At 37.7% G+C, this 17,698-nt stretch overlaps 1 protein-coding gene across 4 annotated transcripts in view; it reads left to right on the forward strand.

The window, feature by feature from the left end:
* Positions 1-17,698, forward strand: part of PAK3 (p21 protein (Cdc42/Rac)-activated kinase 3) — a 285,967-nt gene that overhangs the window by 186,929 nt on the left and 81,340 nt on the right. For all 4 annotated transcript variants that reach the window (XM_011951690.1, XM_011951689.1, XM_011951688.1 and 1 more), the window contains one exon: positions 15,732-15,832. In XM_011951690.1, coding sequence (XP_011807080.1) covers positions 15,732-15,832 — 101 coding nt within the window. The remainder of the gene's footprint in view (positions 1-15,731; positions 15,833-17,698) is intronic.

Consider the following 17,698-nt stretch of genomic DNA (forward strand, 5'->3'; position numbering starts at 1 on the left):
TGGGGAAAGAGGGATTACTATTTCTGTGTTCCTATCTCTTGGTAACTGCTTAATCACAGTCAGTCTTGAACTAATGGAAGGAGCACTGGACCTGGGTTCTTGAGACCTGGGTTCATGTTCAGCTCTGCCACTGATTATTGTGACACTGGGCCAGTCACTTGGTTTCTCTGAGCCTCAGTTTCATCACCTGTTAAGTGAGGATAGTAATACCTGGCACAAATATCACAATTTTAGTGATAATTGAATATAATTATAAGTACCAGATGGCTATTAAAAGTAAAATTAGGAAGTGCTGAATAACCATAATATCATTATATTTGTAGCATTTTGGACCTTATCAATGAACAACTGAGAAAACTAGGTTTTCAAAATCTTTTATTTTTTAAAAGTAACTTCCTCCCATTTTTTATGTCAGTTATAGAAAATTTTAAAAAGAAAATTAAATGTGCCTATAATTTTACAAGCCAGAGGTAACTAAGTTGCTATTTTTCTTTTTAGTACCTCTTGGTCTCATCATAAATTGTTCATCAATGTCAAAAACTTGGAAAATAACGATAAGCATATAGAAAAAAATAAAATCACCCATAATCACAAATCCCAGAAGCAATGTTAATATTTTGATGGATTTATTTCCAGACTTTTTCTATGGCTATGTATGCACATATATAATTTTTACATAGAAAAAGTCATAATGCATACAGTTTTGTTGCTTTTATACTTAGCATTTTTATCATGAATATTTTCCTACATTTATGTGAAGTATTTGTAAATATCATTTTCAATGGTGTATAATGTTTCATCATAGGATGACGTCATGGTTTAGTTAACCATTTTCTTTTGTTGGATATTTGAGGGTTTTTCCAAATTTGGCCATTGTAATTTCATGATGTCTATTTCATTACCTAACTGAAAATATTTGCTTTGGTGACAGCAGAGGATTTTTTGTTGTTTGTTTGTTTGTTTGTTTTTGAAGAAGTCATTTTAATAGCTACAATTCATTGACTAAGTGGAACTTCAAGAGACAGGTAGAAGGAAAAAAAAGAAATAGTAGATGTAATTTTAAGATTGAGGATTTATTTTGTTGGTGACTGTTCCAGAAGCTGAATTTTGGTGTTAGAGCAATTTAGGAAGGACAGTTTGCCACCATTTTATGATACTTTACTGTAGAAAAGTTTTCAGGATTTAGACCAGGAAAGAGACATCCTAACCATATACATTGATTTTATTTTATGGGCCCTGTGAAATCTGGGACTGATCAGGTTTCTCTTTTGTTGGCTACTAGAAAGCTTGGAGCCAAATGTGTGGTCAATGCATAGCACTTGTAATGGGACTCTACGGTATGTATGCACTTTGTATTAGCTTTCTGCCAGGCTCCATTTCATGTTCCTATTTTTATTGTTTTTGTTTTTTCCTTTTACTTTTATATCTGCTTTGAATTTATGCTATCATGTTGTATTTTGTGTATTCTTGTAAGCCACCTGACATCCATCTTGGAACATGGTGGGGAATAAACACATGAATGAACAAATAAATACATTAATAAATACATGAATAAATCAACCAATAAGGAAAAAACAATGAGGCAAGTGAATGCAGCCAGGACTCTGAAAATTGCATATTGCCTCCAAAAATAATCAATGTTAAGGACTTGAAGCTTGGAAGAACATATTGGAAAGAAGCAGGTGAGGCTGCGAGGCTGCATTTAGAGGTGACATGTTCTGTGTGACGTCTGTGTCTACTGAAGCATGCTTATATGTTTTGTGTCTTCTGCTGCACTTGAGCATTAGGTGTGTTTCAGAGGATATGCAATGCTGTGTAAAGGACTGTGCCTTTAAAGGGCACAGTTCATGTGCATTTTATTTGTGGGGAATCGAGAGAGATTTGGGAGCTGGTGAGCCTGGGAATGATGTGATGATCCTTCTTCTTGGAGGCATAGGAGGGAATCATTGTATATAAATCAAATCAAGACAAATAGGAAGTGTTCTACCATTTACTGACTAGTTACTGGGTGCCAACCTATGTGCCAGGCACTTTAAATGTATTGATTTAATACTTACAGCCACTCTATATTATTTCCTTTTTACAGATGAGGCAATTTAAGCTCAAAGCATTTAAGTAGACAACGTAGAATCACATAGCAAATGACAGAAGCCAGAAGCCTCCCAAGTCTCTCTAACTCCAAACCCTATGCTTACTTTACTATATCACACTACCTTGAAATGGGACAAAGGGAATATGTGGTAAACGATGTTCCCAGCATCTAAAAGCCAGCGGTGGCTTTCATTTTTCTTTAAGAAAATGATAGTGTGCTTTGAAACATATCTGAATTTCAGAAGACGGGACTTTTAAAAATTGCCACTCGAAAGGAAAGAAAGAACTTTTTCACATATTTTTGAAAGACATGATGATGAGAAGATATTCTTGATAATGTAGATATGCTAACATTTGCTTTGGGTGTTTTGTAGGGTTTTTTTGGTGTGTACTTTATAGGCTTGCATATTGCTTACTTTAAAAAGCTGAAGTTCTAAATAAGTATGTTCATATATGTGAAAGAGTCCTTAAAGTACTATATAGTTTTGTTATTGTATTGAATATATATTGTTCTAATTCCTAGAGTATGTCATCTTCTATATACTCTATACAGCAGGAATCCTTGCTGCACAACAATTATATTAAAGAAAATTCTCAGTTATCCTTTATGGTCTTGTTAATCAAATGTTTTGGTCAATGCATATTACTAACTTTCATCTAATTAATGCACAATAAAATATACTTAGTGTGATAACAGTATGCAGTCTTTCTTTGGTGATACTGAAGACCCTTTGGGATCTTGCAGTAGCTCAAAGTTATTATCACTGCACCAATAATGTGTAAGAGTGTCAATTAATTCAGGGTTCTGTTATCAGAAAGCCAGGTATCAGAGACTGCTACATCCTGAATGGTGCTTACATTCTTGGTTCTGCAAATGTAGCCCATCCAGCTTAGCAAAGAGTGCTCTTTGGAAATGACTGCGCTGCCCTTTTGGAAACCTGAGGGACATGGCATCTTGCTTGTCCTCTAGGGTCAGTGCTATGCCCCAATAGAAGAGTATCTTGTACTACTCCTTTACTCCTAGGCAACCCATGTTAAAATGGGAAGAAGGTGGAATAAGGACACACACTCCCTATCTACCAGGGTCTGTGCTTCCACTTTAAGGCCAATGAACAGGGAAACTGGGCAAAAATATGGTAGCCCCCTAAAACCACCAGACAGTCAAATCCAAGATAAGTATGGAATGTAGGATTGGGAGATGTTTACACTAAGGTAAAGAAGCCACAGGGAGAAATAAATTGAGAGGAAGTAATGACTGAAAGGGAGATTAGGAGGTGGAGAAGGTACAGAGGATGGATGGAATAAGAGGGGAAGACAGAAGAGTGCTGTATCAAACATGAAGTTAGATACGTTTTAAAAAATGAAGTGTTGCAAGAAGAGGAACATTGACAAAGGCTAAGGGATATGAAGTTGCTTTCCCCGTTAAGGCAAATGAAGCCTCTTTTTTCTCCTCAAACTTTTACCCTGTATAATTATCCACATGATCAGAAGGGTCTCATTAAGACATTGCCTCATCTTTGCTTTTTGTTTTCAAATGTTTCCCATCAAAGTTGTTGCATATGTCAATTGAATGCAAATGAAAGTGGAACCAGTATGTGTTGCCTAGAAGGAGATGAGTAAGAGGTAACTTCCTAATGATTTCCCAGAATAATCACTGTTGCTGAATGTTTTTGAAGATGATACCACTGAAGGTGCTAGCTGTTTGCATGTGTGAGTGGGGGCGACTTGAAGGGCTCACATGTGACTATCATTTTACTTCCCCTATCCCATCATCCTCATGGAACATCTGACCTGTGAATTGGGCTTGTGGCCACTCTTGCAGAATCAGGTACCACATTGAGTTTTTATCTATACATTAAAGCCTGCTAATTTGAGAAGGACATATATTGTTTTCCATAGCCACTGAAGACCTAGCAGGAGAAAATGGGCTTAATATTCCACCAGAGAGAATGGAACTAGACATAAATTCCAGATAGGCTAATTGGATGCTACAGGTTACTAAGAGTGACATTTTCTAGAATCTTCATTGGATATCTCATGGCTTTAGCAATTTCTACATGAAGGCAGGAGAATGGACCTTCCACCATGGGCCTTCCCAACTATATGCTTTTGAGATTTGCTAATATAATAAAAGATATTATAATAAGAGCAGTGAATGTTTAAAATGGCCCAGTTTAATCCTCTTTTCTCGGTAGATATACTTCCAAGGATATCACTCATAAGATGAAAGTGCTAAGTCTAAACATAGTCACCCTGTTACTTAGTATATTGCTAATAAGATGATGTATTTTGGAAGGCCGTTATAGGTGTATTATAATGTTCAAAACCTCTCATAGCAGTTACCTTCTTCAAACTCCCTATGATGGAGATAAGGCAGGGATTATTCCCATTTTACAGAGGAAGGCAGAAGTTCAGAGAGGTTAAATGACTTCCACAAATTTGCTCCACTACTTAAAAGCAAAGCAAGGCAGACCTAGAATTTGGATCCCCCAACTCCTAGTCCAGTGGTAGGTGAAGACTGTACTGCTTGCATAAAATGAGAGTAGCTTAATTGTAAACAGGTTTCAGCCAATGGAATATGCAAAAATTCAATTTTTACAGAAGCAAGTAGAACCTGGGTGCCTCAGTGGTTACAACAGTAGTCATACCTTTATCCTGGCAAGTTATTCCTCCTGAGGGCCTAATTTGCTAACAGGAAGTAACTAGCTTTTGTAAAAAAGAAAAATATGGAATATTAAAATAGAACACAAGAGTCACCTATCATCTCTCCCCTTAGATTCATTCATGATCCAGTATGTAAAAGATATTTGGGCCCTCTTACGCATTTAATGAACACCTTCCTTTTCTGCTCAGAATCGATATGTATTTGCCCAAGATGCTAAGTGTAAGCCAGAAATATGGATGTTATGTGGAATTTCTTTTTAAATTTTTATTCACCATGTACTGTCAGTTGCTTTAAATACGTATCACCGACAATAAAATCTATTTTTATGCCTATCTTTCTATTGTAGTCACCACATAGTACTTTCACATATTTCCAATGCAAAAAATAAATAAATTTGTAGGCCCACACAATGATATTCTTTATACCAAAAAAAAAAAAAAATTAGGTGTAAACAAAAGAACTGATCTCTCCTTGTGTACAGGGAAATGTAATTCTTGTAAATTCAGAAGTTGAGAAATTCCTGTGGGTCCCCTCTTGTAATATGCCCCCAAACAGGATATTTGTTTACAGAGCAGATGTCTCAGGGATTAGAACATGCTTTGCAGAAATCAGTCCCTCTGGAACTATTACTCTCACAAATGAGTGCCTGCCTCTTTGAAACCTGCAGGGCTGCTGTTGTCATAGGAAGAACTATTCTGAGATACTTACTGTTACCTAAGTATAAGGAAGGCTTCAGAAGGCTTCCCTAAGGAGGGTTATGGCACAGTGTACTCTGTGACCCACAAATCAGAGGATAGAGCAAAATGGCATTTTTTTAAAGTAAAAAAGGAACAACTACAGTATTTAATTCACTTTCCTGGTAGTTAAGTAGACAGTAAGGCATTTCATTTCTTACAGACCAAAGGCAACATTTTGTAAATGACCTGTTTGGGGCACTAACTGACAGCCTGTTAGTAACAGATAAATCAGTGAAACACCAAAAGCGTCTATCATCCAGCTAAAGAGTAACCAAGTCACTAAGGATCATTTGTTAGGAAAATGAAGGATGTCACCCATAGAAGGTGGACGGCCCTTTAATAAGACTTCTATATCCTTTCAACATGGATTTCCCAAATCAATGCTCAGGAATATTGAGATGAAAAATAGGCCTTTAAATATGACAGATCTCTAACCTAGCCATCTCCACTGTCTGCCAGAAGTGGTCCCTGTGTCTACAAAAGTTGTTTAGCTTTAGGAATATATAACACTGAATGAATACAGATTGCATCTGGGTAGGGTGAGGGGGACAAAGGGTGGAAAGAAGGACAAGGGCTTCTGGTGTCAAGCTAGGGATTATGAGATAAGTGCACCTCCCAGGAGGGCCTCGGTGTCAGCAACTTCACTACAAGCCTCCCAGTGGAATGTTTTATTAGGCTTCCTTTATCTCAAAGGACTTAATGGAAGACCACAGGATAGAGACATGGGTATCCAGCCAATGCACAAATCTGGGCTGCATTCTGACTTTGAGCACAGATTTAATTTATTAGCTATCTCAGTTTAAAAATTAGAATCTGGAGCATGTTTTTAACTGCTTATATACCACTCAGAAAAGAGTTTTGCCTACTTTTTATGTGCCTAGCTCTGTGCTGAATATTGTGAGGGATACTACGTATGAGACAAAGTTCCCTATCCTCAGGTAATTTTCAACATAGTTGCAGAAATCATACACACACACACACACACACACACACACCCCGAGTTTGTCGGAAATTCCAGTAGGTGATCTTAGAGATAACAGATACAGTGGTAGGGAGGTCCTCCCCATTCCACTCCACCATTCATTCTCCTCTTCCACCTGAGTGAAACAGCAACCATCTGGAAGCCTGCCCCCACCATGGCATGTGTACCTTAGCAGCACACAGTTATCTAGCTTGTTTTCTCACACCTTTTTTTTATTGTGTCATTCAACTATTCAAAAACCTTTCTCAGCACATTTTGTATTACTACCTCCGATTTCATCTTTCTTCCCTTCCTGATTTCCAAGGCTACACCCTACTTATTTACTGTGTCTTCTCATTTCCTCATCAACATGCAATATACATCCCTACTTCCAAGCTTTTACTTTTACTGTTCTTCCTAGTTGAGATGACTTACCCTTGCATCGAGGTATCCAGTCTTTAAGGCCCATTTCTCAAGACATGCCTCCTCCAGTAGGTCCTGACTGTCTACCACAGATTTCTGTGATCTTTTCTTTGACATGCTGCTATACTCTATTCTGCCCAACTTAGCACCTAATTTTCTTTGGCAGTATCTGTTGCTATTTTTTGTTTATTAAGGTTATTTTCCCAGTTAGATTGCAAGTTCAGAATATTACTTAAGTTTCTAATGAATCACCCAGAATAACCTGTCACTACATTGATCCACAATTCAGTGTAGTTGCTAACTGGCTCACTGATTCAAAGGAAAAGAAGCTGGGACAGTAGCAGGAGGAAGTTGTGTTTTAGAGCCAGGGTTGTAAAATGCTTGCCTCATAGAACTAGCTGGACTATGTGTTTATTTTTCTTTAGAAAAATTATTTCTGCATCAAAAATGCTTTATACAATATTTTGCTTTTAGCTTTCTGTATTAACAAGGCTTTAAATGTTGCTTTTAAAATTATGACATGTACCATAATATTTTGCATGCTTTTCATTGCTTTTAAAAAGAAGATGATTGTTTTGTGCTTTTAGGCTAAATTTATGTAGGAAAGCATTTTCCTATGTCTGTCTTCTGTCATCCTTTTTCTTTCCCTGCATGCTCTGTTTCCAAGAAGCTAGAAAGTGTTCTAAAAAATAAATCTGAAAATGACCATATGACATTCAGTGAGTAGGCCCAACAAAACTTCCAGGAATTTTAGGGGAAGATAGCAAATGGAACTCCTACAACAAGGAAGACTCAGGCGACAGCTTTCTAAATTGCTTTCAGAAGGCAGCCATAGCACCATCTAGGGACTTCATCTGGGGGAAGAATTGGTTGCTTTGCTCAACCTTGAACCATGCCCATCTATGTTGCCATATATGCCTTTGGCTCCAAAGTGGTACCTGGCAAGAGGTGTGCCTGAATGAATACAGAGTCATTCCCACTGTTGGGGTAAAAATAGCAACAACGCCACCAATAACAACTTTAACTACAAAAACAACTCTAAAATATACTCCTCACCCTTAGGCCTTCTTGGCAGACATCAGTCATCTTCTCCTCTTCTATGAACACATAACAGCAAATAGGCATGACCTGTCCCCATTTACTGGGCCTCATTTCATATAATGAAAGTTTTTCATTCATCCATTCATTTTTTTGTTCATTTGCTTATTCATTAAACATTGAGTCAGATGCTGTGCTAGGTAGGTGCTGGGGTACAAAGGTGAAAAAGTCCCAGTCCCTGGCTTTGAAGAACCAAAGGTCTAGTCAGGGACACAGATAAGTTATTCAACGATTAGAGTTTAGCGTGGTAAGTGTAATATGTAGGAGTGAGAACTGAGGAGAGGCAATTATTCAAGACTGAAGGAAGGGGTGGTTAGGGAAGGCTTCCTGGAGGAGATGATTATTGAACTGAGGTGAGTCTTAAATGGCTAGCATAGAGCTAGCCATTAAGGAGTGAATGGCATCCCAGGTAGAAAGACCATCATTTTGAAGGCAGTAGGCATGACACGCTGTTAGTTGGGCTTCTATGAATACAACTACAAGTAGTTCAGAAAAACTGGTGCTCTGAGAGTGGGAGAGGGGTAGGAGAAGAAGCTGTGGATGTAAGTGAGGACCAGATCCTGGAGGGCTTATCTATGCCATGCTAAGGGGTTTAAATTTAATTCTGAAGGCAATGGGGGAACATTGAAGCAGGGCAATGATATCAGATTTGTGTTTTAAAATATCACTCTAGCCACAAGAGGAATCGGGAAGAGAGGGAAAGAGACCAGTCAGGCTGTTGGAGTCATACAGGTGAGAAATGAGAGTGGCCTGGCTTAAGGGCCAGTAACAGCAATAAGAGAGGATAATGCAGAGGGACTATTTAGGGAGGAGAATTCATAGAACTAGACAACTAATCAGATGGTAAGAGGAAGAGCTGGAGAAGGTTGAGTTAGGAACCAAAAGAAGAGTTATTATTTCTTGTTTTAGATGGGGAAAAGCAGTTAATTAGTTAGATAATTAGTTAATTAAATAATTAGGCTTGATTTTGAAAATATTTAGTGTGAGGGGTCTGTGAGGTACCTAAATAGAGGTGTTCAGTAGCCAGTTAACTACCTGGGGTTGGGGTGCAACACAGATGTCAGGGCTGGAGGTATATATGGAGAATCACTAGTGTCAATGGGGATTGAAATCATGCATGTGGATGAGATGACCCGAGGGAGAAGTGTATTGATGAGAAGAGATGAGGACCTAGGACAGCTCCTAATATTCCCCATAGTATTTAAAGAACTAACAGAAAGAAGCACCTGCAAATGAGGCTGAGAAAGAAAACTGAGAAATGCAGAAATAGACTCTAGGAAAGAGTTGTATGAAAGAAGGTGGGGGAAATGTTACCGTCAAGAAGTTCGTGGTCACAAATGTCAGTTTTGACTAAAGGTCCACACTTATAGGGACAGAAAAGTAGCCACTGGTCAAGGAGGAGGCTAATTTGTGACTTTAGGGGAGCCATTACACTGGTTTGAGGAGTGAGAGCTAAATACATCTAGATTGCCTTTTCAAAAAGTTTAACCTAAAGAAGGAAAAGCTGAGACTATAACAGCTGGAGAAGTAAGTGAAGAAGCAGAAGCATTTTAATTTTTAAGGACAACAGTGATCTCAGCATGTTTTTTAAGCCAAAAGAGAAGTGCCAGTAGAGACGGAGAGATTGAGGATACAAGAAGAAATAGAGCATAATTGGTGGATTCACTTTAGGTAGAAGGTGACAGGAGTGAGGCAGGAGAAGAGAAGAAGATGCTACTGATGGAGATAAATTCACAGGGGTAGGAGAGAAAGTGAAATCAAAGGAATTTTCAACTGAAATAAAGGAGTCCCTCCATTTATCTCAGTGAAGTAGAAGGAAGGTCACATGCTGAAAGTAAGGGAGGAGGGGGTAGAGCCAAAGTTAGAGCGGAGTTCTGAATTTCTGGAATATTAGGTGTGGTGACTGGAAAAGGAAGTTGGCAAGGGGTGAGGAAACTATTGTCAAGCACCATTAATGACCCAACTATTATAAGCACCAACCAATCTGCATGGCTGTATGATTTCCCTCCAGCAACTCTTGGCAGCCTTGAAATAGAAGTGGAGAGCTTTCATAGTTGGATTCTATTAGGGTAGGGTTTCATAGGACAATTATAACAAGAAGTCAAAGAGTGAAATTTTCCAGGACAGAAGCATAAGAGCAATTTACATGCTGGACCATAGAGTCTCAGCCAGAAGGGAGCTGAGAAATTGGCTAAAAATGGAAGTGACTAGAATGATATTTGGAACACAAATCTGCTATTATTGTCCTGTTTCAATATTCCCCATTACCTTCTAGAAATTGAGGTCTTGTTGAGATCAAAGAACAAGTAAAATAGGAGTAAGCACTTGAAACAATTAGCGGGTTAGCCAGATGGGAAGCTGAGCTCAGAGAATGAGGTAACAAGGTTGAATATTGCAGAGAAAGGGTTATTCTGGATAATAAAAATATTTGGGGCAACTATGGTTCTCCACTCTGGCTGCATATTATCTCTGGAGTTTTAAAAAATTCATTTGCCCAGATTTCATCCCCAGAAATCCTGATATAGTACGTTATTGGTGGGCTCTAGACATTGGTATTTTATGGAACTCTACAGGTTATTCTGATGTACAACCCTGCTTGAGAACCAATGGTTTAAAAGATGGCCGTGGGAATGATTGCAGAAGTGGAAGGGAGGTAAAATTCATTAGAGTTGAGACAGATCAAGGATCCATAAGGAAAGGGTATGAAGGAGGTATCCATTAATATCCTGTTTCACACAGTGGTGGCAGCACCGATGTAGGAAGGAAAACTGGGAGCCAAAGTCCTCAACGGCAAACAATGCACTTGGCCAGGAGAACTAGGTGGTGATAATCTCAAAAGAGAGGATTTTGTAGGCAAGTGTAGAAGTACGGATCTCGAATCGTTTTGAGTAAAAAAAGAGGAAGTCTGCCTTCTCCGTTCTCTCAGGCCTACAGGCTTGGGATGAGAAAGGGTGAGCAGCCTCCACCAGTCTTATCTAAGGAAGCGGCACCCTCATTGGATAGTAGGGTCTAAAGTCGTTGTTCTCAATCCCAGCTATGTAACAGAAATACCTGAGGAATTTTAAAAAAACAAAGATGCCTAGGGCTACCCCAGACTAACTGAATGTGAATCTCTGAAGATGGCATCGCTCTCTCTTTTTTTAAGTTCTCAGATGAAAATGATGTACAGTGAACTATGAAAACCTAAGGCAAGAGGTGAAGGAAGAGGTAGAATATGTAGAAAAAAAAATGTTTCTGATAGGACAAACTCTTGCTAGTAAAAGAACTGCAGAACACTGGGGTGGGCATATAAAACATGATAGCTGACTAGAGGGGCTTCTCATTCTTTATGAAGTAGCAGAATAGAGAAAGATGTCGGGATGAGAGATTCTGGAGAAATTAGGTGGCCCTAAGAATTACTACTGGAACTCCCAGTAGATCTCAAGGCCAAATGCTATTTGCAGTTTGTGGTCCAGGCAGCAATTTGTAGCCTTGTTCTGAGTTCCAATAGAATATGGGAGATACACTTAGAAAGTGATACTTTTTTGGACTTCTGCTCTCTGCAAATGTCAACCCAGAGAGCTGACCAGGTTGAGCCTTAAGATAAATGACAAATGCTCACAGAATTTTGCAGGGTGATACAGACATTTTAGTGTATCTAAAAAAACAAAACAAAAACCGGTTCTCATCTAGGGTCTAGTTTATTGCTAAACACTTACTGAAAGCTAGAGCTTTTTTTTTTTTTTTTTGATGCCACTGGTTAATAAATAGTTCAACTGTTGAAAACTTTGGTTCTGGAGACAATGTGGGGACGTAGATTCAAATCCTGGCTCTAATGTTTGCCACCTGTGTAACCCTGGGTATATGATTTAACCCCATCAAGTCTCACTTTTCTCATCTATAAAACAAGAATAAGACCTACCTCATAAGACTGTTGTGGAGATTAAATGAGATAGCTTCAGACACTTGGCACATGGTGAGTGTCCATTCATGATAGCTATTAAGTGTGCAGGTACAAACTAGTTGCAGGGGAATGTGAGAATAAATAAATTACACTCTTTACTGTCAATTATCTCAAATTTTAGATAGGTAGATATGTAAAAAATAATCCTATGCTGATGGTACCAAGCTCAAAGTATACACTGAGTAGTTCTATGGGAGCATGAAAGGACAGGCATTTAACTTTGTCTGCAAAGAGGAGATAGGAAAAGACTTGCCAAAGGAGAAAAAGCCCAAGAGTGAGTCTTTAAGAGTAAGGACTAATAGGAGTGATCCACATAAATTTGGGGGAAAGGGTAAGAAGTAAGACTTTCCAGGCCTAGGTATGGCATGTATAAAAGCTTGGAGGTATGAGAAAGCCTGGCAGCTTAGGAAGCATTGAATGTGTATAAGTAGTAGGGCCCATGGCAAGAATAGAGAGGCTGGAGTGATAAACTAGGAACATATCATGCAGGCCCTTGGATATCATGCTAAGAAACATGAACTTTTAACTTATGGGTAATAGGGGACAGCATTTAAGCATCTTGAAGGCAAGAATGTTACTCAGGAGGCTGAGGCAGGAGAATCACTTGAACCCAGGAGGCAGAGTTTGCAGTGAGCCGAGATCACGCCACTGCACTCCAGCCTGGGCAACAGAGCGAGACTCTGTCAAACAAACAAATAAACAACAACAACAACACACACACACACACAAAATACAAGAATGTGATCTAGCCACAGAGTAGAGAAATGAATGGAAGCGGATAAAATTGGAGGCAGTGATGCTAAGTAAGAAGTGCTGATGTCTTGGACTAAGATAATTATTTGTGGGGATGAAGATTCAAGATTCAAGACCAGTTTAGGAGATAGAATATATAAAACTTGATGATCAATTAGCATAAAAATAAAGAAGGAGTGAAAGACGACTCCCAGATTCTTGGTTTGGGCAGCTGGGCCACTGCTGGATTACTCAGGAGCCAGAGAAAGCATTTGTATATGGCATCTAGTAAATCAGAAGTACCCAAAATGTGGAAACAGTTTAATTTTGAATATATAGCTTAAAAAAAGACTGAATCACCACAGGAACATCAGAACTTTTTCACTTCCTTAATTGTTTATGCCTTAGTATTGTTTTTATTTGAATTGCATATTGGAGGGGAGGATCATAATTTTTTTTTTCATTGCTCAGAGCTGCCTAAAGGAGGAGGAGCCTAAGGCCTTGCTTCTTTAATCTGTGTGGTTAGTGGTATCATTTCACTGAGATAGGGAACACCAGAAGAGGAGCAAACTTGGGCTTCCTGCCTTTGTTATGTTTAGCCCTGAGTGAAGAAAATTGCATAGCTAGGCTGATAAGGGATTGGCAGTCAGGTGGCCTTCTAGGAAAACACCATTAAGCCAATTCTGCATATAACTCGGCCCAAGTGGAGTGTTTAGTCAATTTGCTACTAATAGAAAAGTTGGGAAAGTTTATTTGCTGACAAGAGGGGCCATGAATTCAAGCTGATATAAGGTTTGGAGGTACAGATTAAGGTAGGAGCTCTTAGCTTGGAGTCCAGGGGAATTATGAATCTGTGAAAGTATATGTATATAGTACATTTTTATGGGCAGAAGTTCCATAGCTTTCTTCAGATTTTTCAGAAGATTGACCCCAAAAAGCTTACCAAGAGCTAGTTACTGTGAAGCGAATGAAACTGCTCCTTCAGAGTTCCTGACTTGCCTGGAACCCTTCCAGGGCCCTGGGAGGGGCCCCGGTACATTTGTATTTGTAATTTTACAATGTTTTTTACTTAAAGGAAACCTTCCTCTGAAGTTACATAAAGTATTTGGTCCCCCAACATGTGGATCCACCCCTGCCAACCACAGATTAGGGAATTACCTGAGTTAGTATTTGGGAGTGGAAGCAATCCAATAGAGAAAGAAATGCAGAAGGCCAAAAACTGAACTAACAAAGTCAAAAGCAATGACAATCAAAGAAAGAATGGTCACTGAGAAAGGAGGAATGCCAGGCCACATTGTCAAGGAAGTAGAAAGAGAAGTAGCTAGCCATGGCCAGCATGGATGGGACATCATGAAAGAGAAAAAGTAAGAAAATGATTACAGGAGTGGCGAGGACACCTTCAATGGAGTGATGAGACCAGAGTGCCTTTCTGAACAAGTAAAAAATGGTAGTTGAACAAGTATAAATGTTAGCTATAGTTCACAAACATGCAAGGGAAGTAGGAGTACCAACAGAAAGCTCTAAACTTCACTATTGAGTTAGAATAATATTCATGAATAATGTAGGCTCACTATAAAAATGGAATCTGTACTGAGGGTAAGTTATATGGCATTTATGTATTTTTTTCAAAATGAGTCCTAAATGTGCTCCATGGCCAGGCAAAGACCTTGGGTGACTCTTGTTCCCCTGCTCCCAACCTTTATTTCCTGATCCTGTATATTTCCTCACACTACTTCAGTTTTCATATTTCTGCCCCATATCTCTGTCTTGTGGCTGGAGATAAGGAACAGTGAGAGAGAGAGTGGAATGAGACAAGAAGTCATAAGAATAGCCTTTGAACATGAAAAGTTTTGAATTTAAAATTTATCACGGGTAACCCACAAAACCACTAATCCATATATGGTTGAGTGTTGTCTGTAATTCAGGCCAAGGCAACATCTATTTGAACCAGAATGTTCTAAGTTGACCACCTTGGCAATTCTGAAGCTGATTGGTTTTAACTGAGTAAACCTGGTTCATGCTGACTTGCCCTGTATTAGGAGGGTGAGTACTATTTGTTTTCAGTGTGAAATGTAGCCTTACCAGAGATACATGCTCAGATCTGCAAATAAGTGTGTTATGGAAGCTGCTAGATGCCATTTTAGAGTGTTTCCGCAGTGACTTCCTCCTGGGAACTATTTCCAGATAGACTATAGTTCTCAACTTAGTTTATTCAGTGATTATATCTTTTTAGGCTTTTAAATTATGAGCTACTGATACATTTATTTATAATTATGTAACTGAAAAATCTGCTACTTGAAAAAGACAGTAATTTTTGAATGACTGATACGATAAAATATAATGGAAACATGGAAAAATAACTACAAACTAGAAAAACTAAACCAAGGAATGGCTTTAAGTTTTCTGAAAACTAAATAAAATTAATTCAGTAAAAAAAAAAAAAAAGCAGCAATTTGTAGCTTTTTACTAGCAAAGTGCTGGGTAGGAAATGATTGAAATATTTTTGATAATAAAAAAGGTTTGTAACAGAATTGATTTGCAGTGATATTCTTGTTAATAGAAGAGTCTATTAAGATATGGTTAATAATATAAACATGTTAAATTAAATAAGTACCAACCACTTGATTATTAGCTATTGTTAACATAGAAACAATTCACAATATCTTTATCAAAAGCTAAAGTGGTTTTTTTTTCTATTCGTTCTTTCTAATAGTATGCCTTAGCTTGACTTGTGTATGATGAATTTCTTCCTTAGTAAGTGGTTTTTGATTCAACAAAGCCAGTTAAGTACAATATCCCTAGATACCTCCTGGTTACACTGGTAAAAGGCAGAAATCAGTTTGAATGAGAGAATTGTTTCAAATGAGTTTTGGAAATTTTGAATTATTTGGACATAACATTTGTCATCATACTCTTAGCTACTTCTGCAAATAATTAGATTTTCTGGAGTTAAGTGTTGTTAAAATTGTGTTGGAATCAATTGTCTTTCAACTTTGTAATTCTTTTGATGAACCTAATTGTACAACTTGTGGATGCCAAAACTATACCCCAAATAAATACATGTTAACATTTTGCCTTTAGCCAATAAGAAGAAGGAGAAAGAGCGCCCAGAGATCTCTCTTCCTTCAGACTTTGAGCATACGATTCATGTGGGGTTTGATGCAGTCACCGGGGAATTCACTGTAAGTAAGCTCCTTGTTTTGTTTTGTAAGCCACGAAAGAATTCCCTTGTGAAAATAGGTTTCAAGCAATAATTGCCATGTCCCAAAATGTCAGACTTAATATTTTTGATGGTTCCAAATAAGATGGACATTGCCTAGGCAATCATAGATGGAAATAGAGGATGGCAACAGCATTGATCGAATTATTTTATCCATCTTTTAAAAAGTTTGATCACTGTATAGTCTCAACTTGGTTGAAAATATTAACTAACCATTGCACAGAAATTGTACTCCTGGCAGAGAGACACTGCCTGGGCTTTTTCTTTATCAAGTGAACTGAATCAGAGAATCATCTACTCACCTTGGCCAGTGAAAATAATCCATAAAAATATTTCAGGCTTTACATTAAAACCTAGAATACCCAGCTCAGTTAACTATACTAACCAAGAATCTCTATGGAACTGACCTGCTTTTCCCTTTGATTTCAAGAACGTAGATTATTTTATAATTTTTAGTAGGTACATTTTGCAGATATTCAAAAAACAAACCTTATATTTCAAGAAGAAATTTTGATGGATATATCATGTATGTTCTAGTAGTTATGTGCATCTCTCTCCTCTCTCTCTAGATATCTCTCTCTAGAGATGTTATGCAATCCATAGTAAATACCGATGAGAATTCTCTAGATAGACCATAGCTATAGATCAAGACTTTTGCTGAATATTTGTAGTGCTCAAACAGCACAAGATCTCAGATCTATGAAATTTTATACTTTTTTTAAAGAAAAGAACTGGTAACTTTTTTTTTTTTTTAGATCAATGAGAGAAAAGATGTGGCTATGGCTAGAAATATGTCCCCAGGAAGGTCAACTACCTTTTTCCATGCTATTAATGAACTCCATCAAAATGTACATTCTAAAATAAGGAGTAATTTTGAGGGCACTTCAAGAAAAATCTTTGATAGAGCCATCACCATCAATTCCTGTGCTGTTAAACCAGAGAGAAATTTACATATTAAGTAGTTGAGTTTTTTGTTTCATAACATAGTAGTGAATAGACTGTGTTATATGATTAAGTGGAAAAAAAGAAGGAACAAATTAATCTATGTGGAGAAGCAAACAATATTGCTGAATTGACAGTCAAATTATCTTATTTTTTCAATTCTGGAAGTAAGTGATATGAGAATGGAAATGGAAACAGTAAACACCTTGGCCTCGTAAAGTGGTGTGAGCTGATTATTTCTGCGTTCTCGGTAGCAAGCAGAGGAGAACGTTAAGAAATATTTACACATAAAGTGGAGATAGGTAAGATTTAACCAATTTCATCATTAAAGTCAGAGACATTACTCAAATGGCTTTGAGTTTGAACCTAGTCTTTACTATATTTGCAGAATATTCTCTTAGCCACACTTAGATACTCCAGCCTTGCTATTACCACTACCACCACCATCATCACCACCAGAAAAAAAGTAATTTGTAGAACCTGAAAAACCTTATATTTTTAAAAATTATACAAATATTTTAACTATTTTTGCTGACACTTGAAACAAGAAAATCCCTTAAATTTTATAAAGGTTTTGCCTAATAACTCTTCCCTTTTTTATTAATTTTTCCAGCTTTGACATTTTAATGTTCTCTGTGCTTTTCCTCATTTAAACTACTCTTGTGTTTTATTGTTATCATTCACTATTTTTCTTTTTTTTCTTCCTTTTTGTTTTCTGATGTGAAAATTTTCTCATCCAGTTATCCCATATGACATTCTAGTTGCTTTCCAATATTTTATTCTTTCCACTTTTCAAACTTACTTGTCATCTTATTATACAGTATCTGTCTCTGTAGCTCTTTCATTTATCTTTCTGGATTCTGAATGGAAATGAAAGAAAGTAAAT

This window comes from Colobus angolensis, unplaced genomic scaffold, assembly GCF_000951035.1.
Source record: "Colobus angolensis palliatus isolate OR3802 unplaced genomic scaffold, Cang.pa_1.0 Scaffold324, whole genome shotgun sequence".
Taxonomy (NCBI): domain Eukaryota; kingdom Metazoa; phylum Chordata; class Mammalia; order Primates; family Cercopithecidae; genus Colobus; species Colobus angolensis.